The following is a 15,115-nucleotide window of genomic DNA, read 5'->3' as shown; positions in this document are numbered from 1 at the left end:
GAGCCTGGGGAGGGCGGAGGGAGTCCCCCGAGTGTTACTATTATTGTTGTTATTTTGGCCTCCAGGGTTATCATGGGTTTGGTCCCAACACTACAAAGCCAACTGCTCCTGGTGGCCATTTTTCCCATGTTACTGGACAGAACAGAGAGACACTGAGAGAGGAGGAGAGACACCTGCAGACTTGCTTCACCGCTTGTGGGCTCGAACCCCGATCCTTACGCGGGTCCTTGGGCTTCTTGCTGTGTGTGCACCACCACCCAGCCCCCCCGTAAGAGGTTCTGAAGTCCCAGGTTCAGTCCCCCACACCACCGTCAGCCAGAGCGCTGGTCAAACAACACAATTTTTAAAAAAGATTTTATTTATTAATGAGAAAGACAGGAGGAGAAAGAATGAACGAATCAGACGTCACTCTGGCACATGTGCTGCTGGGGATTGAACTCGGGACCTCATGCTTGAGAGTCCAAAGCCTTATCACTGCGCCACCTCCCGGACCACATACACTTTATTATTTTTAATCACACACACACAGCCTCTACAGTTATTTCTCAATATCCAGGGAAGCCTTGGTCACCCTTGGGGGAGAGCTGTATGAACTGGTACGGCCACTCTGAAAAGAATCGAAGGTTCCTCAAAATAACAAACTTAAAACTTGAGTCACCCCGTGACCCATCAATTCCACTTGTGAGGGCCCAGCGGAAAGGCGCGAAGACAGTTCTCTGGAAAGATCTGTTCACGCTGTGTGCTGTGCCAGGTGGCCAAGGCATGGGGGGGGGGGCTGGGTGGAGCACTACACAGCCATCAAAAAGGAAATGGGGCCTGCTAAAGTGGCTCCCTCGGGTAGTGTGTTGCTCTGGGTAGTGTGCAGGCCCCAGGTTCAAGCTCAGACCCCACCACACAGGACAGAATTTCGGGGCTGGGGTCTCTCGTTCTCTCTTCCTCTCTGTCTCAATAATAATAATAATAATACACCACCATCAGCCAGAGCTGGGGATTATTCCAGTAAGTGAAAGCACAAGGTCCTGAGTCCACACACACACACACACACACCAGCATCCCACATGGGAGGAGAGAAGCATTCGGATTCTCTTTTCTCTGATTTAAGAAATAAAATCCATTTATCTTTTCCCCAGAGTCCTGCTCAGCTCTGGCTGCTGGTGGTGCCAGGGCTGGAACCTGGGGCCTCAGAGCCTCAGGCTGGAGAGTCTGTCTGCAGACCCCCTGTGCTGTATCTCCAGCCCTAGATAGCCGGTTTTGGGGAAGAACTGCACAGCCAGCTACACGCTCACTTTCAGGGGTGGGGGTGGCAGCCACAGCTGTGCTCAGCAGGTGCAGCTGGCCGCACGGGTGCCTGGGGGCAGGGCCGGAAGTGGGGCCCCTCCTGCAGGGACTCAGCAGCAGCCACCCAGCTGAGGGAGGGGGTGCCCCACCCGGCATTTTTGCTGAGCAGGCCGGGCCGGTCTGGGGCCCTGGGGGTGCAGCAGCGAACTGAGTTGCCGCCTCCAGTGACAGCCGCCCGACCTCCAGACCAGCACTGGGTGGGCCTCGAACCTGGGGCCGCCTGCAGGTGAGAGACCCTGGGGGTGATGGGGGGAGGGCTGAGATGGGTCCCCCTCTCCTTGCCGCCCACGCCCACTTGTGAGTGGCCAGAGAAATGGAGAAAAGACAGCCCCCCCAAAAATAATAATACTGCCCCCCCTACCCCGGGGCTGGATGAGCGCCAGGTCAAGCTGAGTCAAAAGTCTGGGTTCCCATGGGGCTGCCGCAGCCCCCTACCACCACCCCCACCCCCGTGGGAGCGGGCACGACTTCCTGGAAAGGGGCAGCCTTCTGGTTGGGGGGAGGTGGAGGGGTGACTGGGGGGAGGGGCACTTCCTCTTGATCCTTGTCTGCAAGGGGCGTGACACCCCAGATTGTGGGGGGCACACTGGGGGCACAGGGACTAAGGTCAGACCAATGTGGGAGCGCAGGACGGGTCCGGGTCTCTCAGTTCACAGAGGACGTGTGACCCAGGGCAGGACAGACAGACACACAGGACGGGTCTAGGTCACCCCGTCTTCAGGGGACGTGTGACCCAGGGCAGGACAGACACACATATAGACACACGTGACGGGTCCGGGTCTCTCAGTTCTCAGGGGATGTGTGACCCAGGGCAGGACAGACAGACACAGACACACAGGATGGGTCTAGGTCACCCCGTCTTCAGGGGACATGTGACCCAGGGCAGGACAGATACACACATAGACACACAGGACGGGTCCGGGTCACTCAGTTCTCAGGGGATGTGTGGCCCAGGGCAGGACAGACAGCCACACAGGACGGGTCCAGGTCACCCCGTTCTCAGGGGACGTGTGACTCAGCAGGACAGACAGGGAGGACAGGGGTCCGGGTCACCCCGTTCTCAGGGGCCACATGACCCCCAGCGCAGGACACACAGACACAACACGGCTCCAGGCCCCTCAGCTCTCGGGAGACATGTGACAGGGCCGCGAGACAGTCCGGGCTGCACCCAGGAAGCTGCAAGTCACACGGTCACACCCACACACAGGCCCCTCCCCACAGAAAGGGCCCCCCCACGCACGTGTCTGGGACACACAGATAACGGGGTGTCCCACCCATCCCCCGCCTGCCTGCATGCCCGGCGATGGGGACAGCAGGAGGGAGGCAGGGGCCACTGCCCACCACCCCCCACCCTGGAGCATGACCAGGAGGGTGGCTTCTGGAATATTCCCTGGAAAAAACACATCACCCACCCCACCCCCCATCAGTGATCCACTTCCAGCCTGAACTCCCCCCCCCCCAGCAGGGAATAAAATCGGGGTGACCTGGCTGGCCGGCATTCACCTGCCTCGGAGGGTCCCCTGGACTGGACGACTGACCAGCTCCGGTCTCCAGCAGAGTGAGTGGCCGGGACAGTTGGGTGTCACTTGGGCTTTCTGCTGGGGACCCCCCACACCCCCGCCCAGGGCCTCGGGCACTGGGGGACCTTGGGGTTCCGGCAGGCTGGCCCTGCAGGGGCTGTGTCCCTCCTCTTGCTAGAGTTGGGGCCCTAGGGGAGCCCACCCAGGTGGTCTGGGGGTGCCCAACCAGGGGGTCTGGGGGTGTCCACCCAGGGGGTGAGGGGGTGTCCACCAGGGGGTCTGGGGGTGTCCACCAGGGGGTCTGGGGGTGCCCACCCAGGGGGTCTGGGGGTGCCCAGCCAGGGGGTCTGGGGGTGTCCAGCCAGGGGGTGAGGGGGTGTCCACCAGGGGGTGTGGGGGTGTCCACCAGGGGGTCTGGGGGTGCCCAGCCAGGGGGTCTGGGGGTGCCCAGCCAGGGGGTCTGGGGGTGTCCACCCAGGGGGTGAGGGGGTGTCCACCAGGGGGTGTGGGGGTGTCCACCAGGGGGTCTGGGGGTGTCCACCAGGGGGTCTGGGGGTATCCACCCAGGGGGTCTGGGGGTATCCACCCAGGGGGGTCTGGGGGTGTCCACCAGGGGGTCTGGGGAGCCCACCCAGGGGATCTAGGGGTGTCCACCCAAGGGGTCTGGGGGTGCCCAGCCAGGGGGTCTGGGGGTGTCCACCAGGGGGTGAGGGGGTGTCCACCAGGGGGTGTGGGGGTGTCCACCAGGGAGTCTGGGGGTATCCACCCAGGGGGTGAGGGAGTGTCCACCAGGGGGTGTGGGGGTGTCCACCAGGGGGTCTGGGGGTGTCCACCAGGGGGTCTGGGGGCATCCACCCAGGGGGGTCTGGGGGTGTCCACCAGGGGGTCTGGGGAGCCCAGCCAGGGGGTTCTGGGGCACCCACCCACCCCTGCAACAGGACCATCCCTCTCCCTGCCTCAGATGCTGCCCTGGACGGCACTGGTGCTGCTCTTCCTACAGGCCAGTCTGGCCCTGGGGTACCCCCTGACCCCCGCTCTGCGCTTCCTGGCCGTGGGGGACTGGGGTGGGGTCCCCAACGCCCCCTACTACACCGCCCGGGAGACGGCCAACGCCAAGGAGATGGCCAGAGCCGTCAAGAACTTGGGGGCTGACTTCATCCTCTCCCTGGGCGACAACTTCTACTTCACGGGCGTGAGGGATGCTGAGGACAAGAGGTTCCAGGTGGGGAGTCGGGGGGACGGCCGGGGGGAGGGGTGTGGGAAATGCTTTCCTGCCGGAGGCTCTGAGGCCCCAGGTTGGAGCCCCAGCACCACCAGCAGCCAGAGCTGAGCAGCGCTCTAGTGGGGATGTGTCTGTCTCTCTCCCCCCCTTTTATTATAATAAGTGAAGAAATTTTTTAAAAGATTGAATGGGGAGTCTCGGGCGGAAGCGCAGCGGGTTAAGCGCAGGTGGCAGAAGCGCAAGGACCGACTCAAGGATCCTGGTTCGATCCCCCAGCTCCCCACCTGCAGGGGAGTCGCTTCCCAGGCGGTGAAGCAGGTCTGCAGGTGTCTGTCTTTCTCTCCCCCTCTGTCTCCCCTTCCTCTCTCCATCTCTCTCTGTCCTAGCCAACAATGATGATAACCATAATAATAGTCACAACAGCAGTACAACAACAAGGGCAACAAAAGGGGAAAAAACAGCCTCCAGGAGCGGTGGATTCATGGTGCAGGCACCGAGCCCAGCGATAACCCTGGTGGGCCCCTCAAAAGAAAAAAGACTGTATGTATTTTAGATAGAGACAGAGAAATCCAAGGGTCAGGTGGTGACACACCTGTTTGGAGAGCACAGGTCACAGTGCACAAGGACCCGGGTTCGAGCCCCCGGTCCCCCACCTGCACGGGGAAGGCTTCACGAGTGGTGAAGCAGGGCTGCAGGTGTCTCTCTGTCTCTCTCCCTGTCTTATCACCCCTTCCCTCTTGATTTCTGGCTGTCTCTAGCCAATAAATAAAGATAATTAAAAAAAAAGGAAATTTAAAAAGAAAGGGAGAGGAGAGAGAGAGACCTCTGCGGCCCTGCTCCACTGCTTACAAAGCTTTCCCCCTGCAGGTGGGGCCCGGGGGGGCTCGAACTCGGGTCCTTGCGCACAGTGACATATCATTCAGCCAGCTGTGCCACTGCTGGATGGCAGTCCCCCACAAGCACACACACACATTTTACCCTTTTCACGATTATTTGGTGCTGGGGGGATGACCTCTCCCCCTTTTTTTTTTGACTTGGGGTGAGAGACATAGGAACAAGACCACTCACCCTGTGTGGAGGCCCCCCCCTCCCCGTCATTGGTGATGCCCCCACGGGGTGCCGGGGCTTGAACCCAGGCCCCCGCTGAGCACGGCCGGCCGCCCCTGCAGGAGACCTTTGAGGATGTGTTCTCGGACCCTGCGCTTCGCAACGTGCCCTGGTACGTGCTGGCAGGGAACCACGACCACCTGGGTAATGTCTCCGCCCAGATGGCCTACTCCAAGGTGTCCAGGCGCTGGTGAGTGCGACCGCCATCCCCCCTGCAGCCCCTCCCCACAGCAGGCTTACCCCAGGCACCCCCACTGTACCCCATCCCCCTGCACCCCATCCCCACTGCACCCCATCCCCCTGTACCTCCAACCCCCTGTACCTCCATCCCCACTGCACCCCCTCCCCCTGCAAACCCCATCCCCACTGTACCCCATCCCCTGCAAAACCCATCCCCACTGCACGCCACCCCCCTGCACCCCATCCCCCAGCTAACCCCATCCCCCCTGCACCCCATCACCACTGCACCCCATCCCCCTGCAAACCCCATCCCCACTGCACCCCATCCCCCCTGCACCCCATCCCCACTGCACCCCATTCCCCTGCAAACCCCATCCCCCCTGCACCCCATCCCCCTGCACCCCATCCCCCTGTACCTCCATCCCGCTGCACCCCATCCCCACTGCACCCCATTCCCCTGCAAACCCCATCCCCACTGCACCCCATCCCCCTGTACCTCCATCCCCCTGCACCCCATCCCCCAGCAAACCCCATCCCCACTGCACCCCATCCCCCTATACCTCCATCCCGCTGCACCCCATCCCCACTGCACCCCATCCCCTGCAAACCCCATCCCCCTGTACCTCCATCCCCCTGCACCCCATCCCCCCTGCACCCCATCCCCCTGCAAACCCCATCCCCCCTGCACCCCATCCCCCTGCACCCCATCCCCCTGCACCCCATCCCCCTGACCCCCGCCCCCGCCCCCTCCCCCAGGCACTTCCCCAGCCTGTACTACCGGCTGCGCGCCCGCGTCCCGAGCTCCAACGCGTCCGTGTCGCTGCTGCTGCTGGACACGGTGTCGCTGTGCGGGGTCTCCGACGACTTCGCCGACGGCCTCCCGCGCGGACCCCGCAGCCCCGAGGCGGCGCGCGCACAGTGGGCCTGGCTCCGGGCGCAGCTGGCGGCGGCCCGCGACGACTTCGTGCTGGTGGCCGGGCACTACCCGGTGTGGTCGGTGGCCGAGCACGGCCCCACCCACTGCCTGCAGCGTCGCCTGCTGCCCCTGCTCGCCCAGCACCGCGTCACGGCCTACCTGTGCGGACACGACCACAACCTGCAGGTGGGCGGGGGCGGGGGCGCAGGGGCTGGGCTGGGGGGGCTGGGGTGCCAGGGGGATGGGCTGGGGGGGCTGGGGTGCAGGGGGATGGGCTAGGGGGCTGGGGGATGGGCTGGGGGTGCATGGGAACAGGTTCCCTGGGGATGGTGGGCTTCCGGGGGGCTGCTGGGGCCTGGAACCTGGGTCCTTGCTCATGGAAACAACGGCTTCCAGGAGCAGTGGGTTCATAATGCCCATACCAAGCCCCAGCGATCACCCTGGAGGGAGGCGGGAAGAAGGGGGTGGGGGTGACAGCATCACGGTTCTGCAAACAGACTCTCCTGCCTGAGGCTCCTAAATCCCAGGTTCAATCCCTCACACCACCATAAGCCGGAGCTGAGCAGGGCTCTGGTGTTTCTGTGTGTCTCTCTCTCTGCATCTCTCTCAAAAATAAAAAAATAAATAAAAATTTTTTTAAAAAAGAAAGAAGCGAGGAAGGAAAGAAAAGAAAAGACAGTTGACATGGATGGACGGCAGACAGAGTCCCACTGCCGGAGGCCAGAACTTACATAGTAGGGGAGTCGGGTGAAGCGCACGTGGCGCAAAGCACAAGGACCAGCGTAAGGATCCCGGTTCGAGCCCCCGGCTCCCCACCTGCACGGGGGTCGCTTCCCAGGCGGTGAAGCAGGTCTGCAGGTGTCTGTCTTTCTCTCCCCCTCTCTGTCTTCCGCTCCTCTCTCCATGTCTCTCTGTCCTATCCAACAACAATGACATCAATAACAACAATAACTACAACAGTAAAAAACAACAAGGAAAGGACAACAAAGGGGAATAAATAAATAAATTTTTAAAAATTAAGAAAAAAATACATTTTGAGATTTCTGGTTCAATTCCCCAGGACCACATGTACCAGAATGGCATTCTGGGGTCTCTCTCTCCCTCTCTGTCTCTCTCCCCCCCCACGATTAAATACAAATCTTTACAAGAGCAACCTAGTGGTGGTGGCACATCTGGTTGAGCACAGGTCACAGTGCACAAGAACCCGGGTTCAAGCCCTGGTCCCCACCTGCCCCGGGGGAAAGCTTCGTGAGCGGTGGAGCAGGGCTGGGGAGGTCTCTGTCTCTCACCCTCTCTACCCCCCCCCTTTGCTCTCAATTTCTCTTTTCTCTGGAAAATAAAGACAAAACACCCAGTAAAAGAGAGAGAGCAAAGGACAGCCAGCGAAATAGCTCACCTAAGGATTCCACTTCCTTTGAGACCCAGGTCCCAACCCAGGCCCCGCAGCACCTGGGGAAGCTCATTCCCGCCACGCTTTCGCTTTCTATCAGAAGAAAAAAGGAAAGTGAATCCCAGGGTAGTGAAGCCTCCCCCCCAACCCCCGTCTCTCCTCCCATGATCACAAAATACAAAATCGTCTGACGGGGTCCTGGGGTGTGGGGCCCCCTGTCACCCCTACAGTTCCTGCAGGACGAGCAGGGCCTGGGCTTCGTGCTGAGCGGGGCAGGCAACTTCATGGACCCCTCCAAGAAGCATGCCCGGAAGGTCCCCAAAGGCTACCTGCGTTTCCACTATGGAGAGGAGACTTCTCTGGGCGGCTTCGTGCATGTGGAGATCACCCCCAAAGAGATGGCCGTCACCTACCTGGAGGCCTCAGGCAAGTCCCTCTACAAGACCAAGCTGCCTCGACGCCCCAGGACCTGAGCGCAGCCCCCCCCCCCCCAGTCAGGAAGGGGAATCACATCTGCGGACAGAGCGCGGTGACCTGGGCGCCAAGAACAAAGTCAAGCAAATATGGGGGACCCGGCCAGAGGGCCTATGGGGGGCCCCCATCCTAGGGCCTGAGATTGGGTGTGGGGCCCTCCCCCACACACCCACTTGGAGTCAAAATCAATAAAGGAACAGGTGCAGAACCTCTGAAACTGTCGCTTGTCTTGTCATTTATTTATTTATTATTTTTATTATTATTTTTTTGCCTCCAGGGTTACTGCTGGGGCTCGGTGCCTGCACCATGAATCCAGTGCTCCTGGAGGCCATCCCCCCCCCTTTTGTTGCCCTTGTTGTTGTAGCCTTGTCGTGGTTATTATTGTTGTTGTTGGGTAGGACAGAGAGAAATGGAGAGAGGAGGGGAAGACAGAGGGGGAGAGAAAGACAGACACCTGCAGACCTGCTTCACCGCCCGGGAAGCGACTCCCCTGCAGGTGGGGAGCCGGGGGCGTGAACCGGGATCCTTATGCCGGTCCTTGTGCTTTGCGCCACGTGTGCTTAACCCGCTGCGCTACCGCTCAACCCCCTTGTCTTAAACCATGTCACCTGGGTTATTAAATATCGAGGCTCCACCAGCGGCCCCCCCAAAAAAAAACTGGGTTCATGAGGCTGGGTGGGTGGGTGGGTGGTGGTACACTCGATATAGAGCACATGTGTTAACCACATGCAAGGACCTAAGGTCGAGCCCCTGGTCCCCACCTGCAGAGGGAAAGATTCACCAGTGGTGAAGCATTCTGCAGGTGTTTCTGTCTCCCTCTCTATCTCCCCCTTCCCTCTCAATTTCTCTCTGGCCAATAAGTAAATGATTTTCTAAAAACTGGTCTTTCTGTACAAATCCCCAACTACAGCCAGCCAGCTTCAGACGAGGGTTTCATTGCTTTGAAAATTTAATATTTCTCTGTGTATTCGTGAGAGAAACACAGTGTCCACCCTCAGGCACCTGCGATGCTGGGGATGGAACTCGGGACCACAGGTTTTATCCAGTGCTTTATCCACTGTGCCACCCCCCACCCCCAGGCCATTCAGACAGCTTTCTAAAATAAAGAAGTAAATAAATCCTTTGGGGACTCAGGAGACAGCACAGGGGTTCTGCAAAAAGACTGTCCCGCCTGAAGCTCCAAGGCCCCAGGTTCAATCCCCAGGACCACCAGCAGCCAGAGCTGAGCAGGGCTTTGATGTTTCAAAAAGACAATTAATGGTGGGGAAGATAGCATCATGGTTCTGCAAACAGACTCTCCTGCCTGAGGCTCTGAGGTCCCAGGTTCAATCCCCTGCACCACCAGCAGCCAGAGCTGAGCAGGGCTCTGGTAAAAATAAATAAGCAAATAAAAAGAAAGAATATAATTTTTTATTTTTAGTTTCCCCTTTTTGTTGCCCTTGTTTTCTATTGTTGTTATTATTGTTGATGCCATCCTTGTTGGCTAGGACAGAGAGAGATGGAGAGAGGAGGGGAAGACAGAGGGGGAGAGAAAGATAGACACCTGCAGACCTGCTTCACCGCCTGGGAAGCGACTCCCCTGCAGGTGGGGAGCCGGGGGCGTGAACCGGGATCCTGACGCCGGTCCTTGTGCTTTGTGCCATGTGTGTTTACCCACTGCGCTACCGCCCGACTCCCAGAAGATAATTAATTTTAAGGGGTGGTGGTGGTCCACACAGCACCGTGCACAAGGACCCAGGAAGCAGAGCTGCAGGTGTCTCTCTGTCTCTCTCTCTCTCTCCCCTTCTGCCCATGTCTGTTTCTTTAAGGAAAATGATGGATGGAGGAAAGACCACTGGGGATGGTGGGTTCGTGGTGCTACCACTGAGCCCCAGCGATAACGACCTTGATAGAAAAGGCCAATAAAGGGAGTCGGGCGGTAGCGCAGCGGGTTGAGCGCAGGTGGTGCAAAGCGCAAGGACCGGCCGAAGGATCTGCGTTCGAGCCCCCGGCTCCCCACCTGCAGGGGAGTCGTTTCCCAGGCGGTGAAGCAGGTCTGCAGGTGTCTGTCTTTCTCTCCCCCTCTCTGTTCCCCTCCTCTCTCCATTTCTCTCTGTCCTAACCAACAACGACAACATCAATAACAACAATAATAATAGCTACAACACTAAAAACAACAAGGGCAACAAAAGAGAATAAATATTTAAAAAAGAAAGAAAAAGCCAAAAAAAAAAAAAAAGCAGGGGGGCCAGGCAGTGGTGCACCTGGTTGAGCACACATGTTACGATGCACAAGGACCCAAGCTGAAGTTCCTCGTCCCCACCTGCAAGAGGAAAGCTTCACAAGCAGTGAAACAGGGCTGCAGGGATCTCTCTGTCTCTCTTCCTCTACCCTCTTGATTTCTGGCTGTCTCTATCCAATAAGTAAAGATAATTTTTTTAATTAGAAAAAAAAAGACTCTCGGGCTTGAAGGCCCAAAGTCTCAGGTTCAAATCTGCTAGTGACTCACAATAATAATAATGGTAATAATAATAATACAGAGACAGCATGTTGGTTCTGCACAGAGACTCTCCTGCCTGAAGCTCTGAGGCTCCAGGTTCAGTCCCCAGCACCACCATCAGCCAGAGCTCAGTAGGGCTGGCTCTGGTCTCATGTCTCTCTCTGTCTCTCTGTCTCTCCCAGTCTCTCTCATTAATAAGGAAATGGTGAGGCTGGAAGGTAGTAAGGTCAGTAGAGCACACCTCACAGTGCTCAAGGCCCCAGGTTCAAGTCCCCAATTTTTTATCTGCAGGGTGGAGCAGGGCTGTATCTCTTTGTCTCTCTGTCTCTCTATCTCCCTACTCCCTCTCAGTTTCTGTTCCTATTCCAGAGAAACTCCAAAAAATAAATGAACCGGTATCTAAGCATAGAAGCATGTCCCCCTGCCACCCATCCCCCCAGACGCCACAGACGCTGACCAGTGGACCCGAGGTGACATCCAGGAAGCGGTCACCCCTCGTCCTGACCGTGTGAGTCCTGGGGGTCCCCAAAACCTGACTCAGGGGCACGGGCCAGGCTGGAGTCTGACTCAGGGGACGCGGAGCGTGGAGCCAGCCCTCCATCTGGGTTCACAGGGACCCCAAGTGGAAAGGGGAAGTGACACATTCAAAGCTGGCCCTGGGGTGTGGGGGGAGAGCGACAAAGATGGGGGGCTGTCCCCCGCAGCCCCTCCTCCACAGGGAGAAAGGCCCCCTGCTGCTTCTGTGTGGACATACTGGGTGCTGGGGTCAAGGTCAGTCAGCCAGCGTCCAGCCACGGTGAGGGCAGGACAGTTCAGTGGGTAGGGCAGCAGACTTGCACCTCTGAAGTTCCTGGTTCGATCCCCAAGCACCACATGGAGCAGAATGGGGCCCTGGTCTCTGTTACAATGTCTGTCTGTCTTTCTTTCTTTCTTTCATTCTTCCTTTCTTTCTTTCTTTCTTTCTTTCTTTCTTTCTCTCGCTCTCAGCACTGCTCAGCTCTGGCTGCTGCTGGTGCTGGGAATTGAACCTGGGACCTCAGAGCCTCAGGGGGGAGAGTCTGTGGCAAAACCGCTGTGCTGTCTCCCCAGCCCAATAAAAATGTGTTGTACTGTGGTCCGGGAGGTGGTGCAGTGAATAAAGCATCGGCCTCTCAAGCATGAGGTCCTATGTCTGGTCCCTGGCAGCACATGGACCAGGAGTGATGTCTGGTTCTTTTTTCCTCTTTCTCATAAATAAATAAAATCTTCAAAAAACGTGTTGTATTTATTACGTAGCAGTGATATAGAGAGAGAGATACAGAGTAATATATATATATATATACATAGATATATATACAGTGACACATAGAGAGATGGAGGTGGGGGAGAGAGACAGAGAGCATGAAGGTTCTCCAAAGAGACTCTCCTGCCTGAGGCTCTGAGGTCCCAGGTTCCATCCCCAGCACCGCCAGCAGCCAGAGCTGAGCAGGGCTGTGGGGAAGAAAAAAAATAGTGATGGCGTACAGTGGACAAAGCATTGGACCCTCAAGCCTGAAGTCCTGAGTTCCCTCCCTGCCACCGCTTCTCTGTCTGTCTCTCTGTCTCCCCACCTCCTCTCCCCACCTCCTCTATCTCTTTATCTCTTTATTTTTTTTACTTTTTGCTTCCAGGGTTATTGCTGGGGCTTGGTGCCAGCACTGCAAATCCACTGCTCCTAGAGGCCATTTTTTCCCCATTGTTGTTGCCCTTGTTGCTCTTCTTGTTATTGTTATTGATGTTGTCGTTGCTGGACAGGACAGAGAGAAATGGAGAGAGGAGGGGAAGACAGAGAGGGGGAGAGAAAGACAGACACCTGCAGACCTGCTTCACCGCCTGGGAAGCGACTCCCCTGCAGGTGGGGAGCCAGGATACTTCGGCCTGTCCTTGCGCTTGGTGCCATGTGTGCTTAACCGGCTGCACTACCACCCGGCCCCCTCTTTATCTCTTTTTCATAGATAAATATAAAGATTAAAGCTGTGACCAGGTGTTGGTGCGCTCACATCACAGTGCACAAGGACCTGGGTTCGAGCCCCTGGCTCCCACCTGCAGGGGGGAAGCTTCATGAGCAGTGAAGCAGGGCTGTGGGTGTCTCTGTCTCTCTTCCTCTCTATCTCCCCCTTCCCTAAATATCTCTGTCTCTATCAAAATAATAGCAGAATAAAAGAAAGAGAGCCAGGGAAGATAGTATAATGATAATTTTAAAAAAGCTTTCCCGGGGAAGCAATTACAGAAGCCAGACCTTCTACCTTCTGCAACCCTCAACGACCCTCCTGGGTCCATGCTCCCAGAGGGCTAGAGAATGGGAAAGCTATCATGGAAGGGGGTGGGATATGGGGATTGGGTGGTGGGAATTGTGTGGAGTTGTACCCCTCCTACCTTATGTTTTTGTTCATTAATCCTTTCTTAAATAAAAAATTTAAATAAAAAAAAAAAAGCTTTCCCAGGCGTCTGGAGGTGGTGTGCCAGATAAGCACACATAAGACTAAGCACAAGGACCCGTGCCAGGATCCAGGTTCAAGCCCCGTACTCCTCCCTGCAAAGGGGACACTTCATGAGCAGTGACGCAAGGTTTCATATGTCTCTTTTTTTCTCCCTCCTCCCCTCTCAATTTCTCTCGGTCCTATCCAATAGAATGTAATTAAAAAATGCCCACGGGGAGTCGGGCGGTGGCGCAGCGGGTTAAGCACAGGTGGCGTGAAATGCAAGGACCGGTGTAAGGATCCCGGTTCGAGCCTTCGGATCCCCATCTGCAGGGGAGTCGCTTCCCAGGCGGTGAAGCAGGTCTGCAGGTGTCTGTCTCCTCTCTCCATTTCTTTCTGTCCTATCCAACAAGAATGACATTAATAACAACAATAATAATAACCACCACAATGATAAAAACAAGGGCAACATAAAAAGAAAATAAATAATGTCCGCCAGGAGCAGTGGATTCGTAGTGCCGGCACAGAGCCCCAGTGATAAGCCTGAAGGCATAAATAAATAAATAAAATAAATAACCTCTCCTGCCTGAGTTATTAAAAGGTCCCAGGGTCAAGCCCTAACATCACCGCAAGCCAGAGCTGAGCAGAGACCAGCAGAGGCGATCCTGGGGCTACACTGCCCTCTGGTGGCCACACTGGGGAGCAGTCAGTTGGCAACACCACTTAAGGAGGGATCAAGTTAAATATTATCTTTACCGTGAGGGTGGGACTTCAATCATTGCGCCAGTGATGCAATACTTGTGAAAGTCAACGGCTCCCAGCCACAGATGACGCAGCTAACCGCTCTCCTGTCTTTCAAAAAAAAAAATTATATATTTGATGGGCCTAGACCTCTAACAGACTGGTCTCTCCACCATCACTGGTCATGTCCATCAGGAATATAGTGAACCCTCTCGTGGGGGTTCACTATATTATATATACTCTCCAGGCTCTGGCCCTCACTGGAGAGCAGCCATGGTGGGGACACCCCCACTCTGAAGGGAGGCTGGGTCAGCCCACTCTGCCCCTCGGGGAAGACGGGGCCTGACATGAGAGCAGCCTAGAATGTCTCCAGCTGTGACCATGGCATGCGAGCTCAGAGTGACAGGGACTCAGAGGTCACATGGGCTCCTGGGTTGAATGTAAATAGACGTGGGCCCTGGGTCAGATAAATGGAGTTTGCAATTAAAAGTATTTATATACTTTTACCATATTAGGGACCTTCTCTGCCCTGATCCAGCTTTCTAGGCCCTGTTCTCAACTCTGACATCATCTCCCCAGACAATACCTTTAGCCCACCTGCATGTTAGCTGTCAGGCTCAGGCAAAAATGACTAAAGCCATGGGCCCCTAGGAACATATCTAAAACAGACTTCCTAGCTTCTTCCCGCATGAAGACCCCTACCTTCATTTGCTCTAGTCCTACCTTTAGGTTCCTGATTATTAAACAGTTTGTTCTGCTTTATATCTTAATGCTTTTCAGCCACCAAGTTCCAGGTGCTACCATGATGTCACCCTGACTTCCCTGGGCAGACGACCTTGCCAGTGTGTCCTGGAACCCGTCTCCCCAGATCCCTGCCCCACTAGGGAAAGACAGAAACAGGCTGGGAGTGTGGATCCACCCGCCAACTCCCTTATTCAGCAGATAAGCAATGACAGAAGCCAGAATGCCTACCTCCTGCACCCCATAAAAAATTTGGGTCCACACTCCCAGAGGGATAAAGAATAGGGAAGCTTCCAATGGAGGGGATGAGATACGGAACTCTGGCGGTGGGAATTATGTAGAATTGTACCCCTGTGATCTTACGATTTCATGCCAGAGGCTCAAGATCCCAGGTTCAATCATCAGCACTAACATGAGCCAGAGCTGAGCAGGGCTCTGATAATAAATAAATAAATAAATAAATAAATAAATAAATAAATAAATAAATACGGGCCAGGCAATAGCATATTACGTTAAGCGCACATGGTACAAAGTGCAAGGCTGGTATAAGGATCCCGGTTCGAGCCCCC

The 15,115-nt window shown here is 56.3% G+C and overlaps 1 protein-coding gene across 1 annotated transcript; it reads left to right on the top strand.

Moving 5' to 3' along the window:
• The first annotated feature begins 1,548 nt into the window (after positions 1–1,548).
• On the top strand, positions 1,549–8,364 carry ACP5 (acid phosphatase 5, tartrate resistant). The gene is made up of 6 exons (XM_060181786.1): positions 1,549–1,564; positions 2,801–2,896; positions 3,820–4,080; positions 5,250–5,377; positions 6,124–6,469; positions 7,904–8,364. Exons 3-6 carry the CDS (start codon positions 3,820–3,822, stop codon positions 8,144–8,146), a joined length of 978 nt encoding a protein of 325 aa, XP_060037769.1. The 5' UTR covers positions 1,549–1,564; positions 2,801–2,896; the 3' UTR covers positions 8,147–8,364.
• Positions 8,365–15,115: the final 6,751 nt, after the last annotated feature.

Source organism: Erinaceus europaeus, chromosome 23 (genome assembly GCF_950295315.1).
Source record: "Erinaceus europaeus chromosome 23, mEriEur2.1, whole genome shotgun sequence".
Classification (NCBI taxonomy): Eukaryota; Metazoa; Chordata; class Mammalia; order Eulipotyphla; family Erinaceidae; genus Erinaceus; species Erinaceus europaeus.
This window is presented reverse-complemented; position numbering and strand designations above follow the sequence as displayed.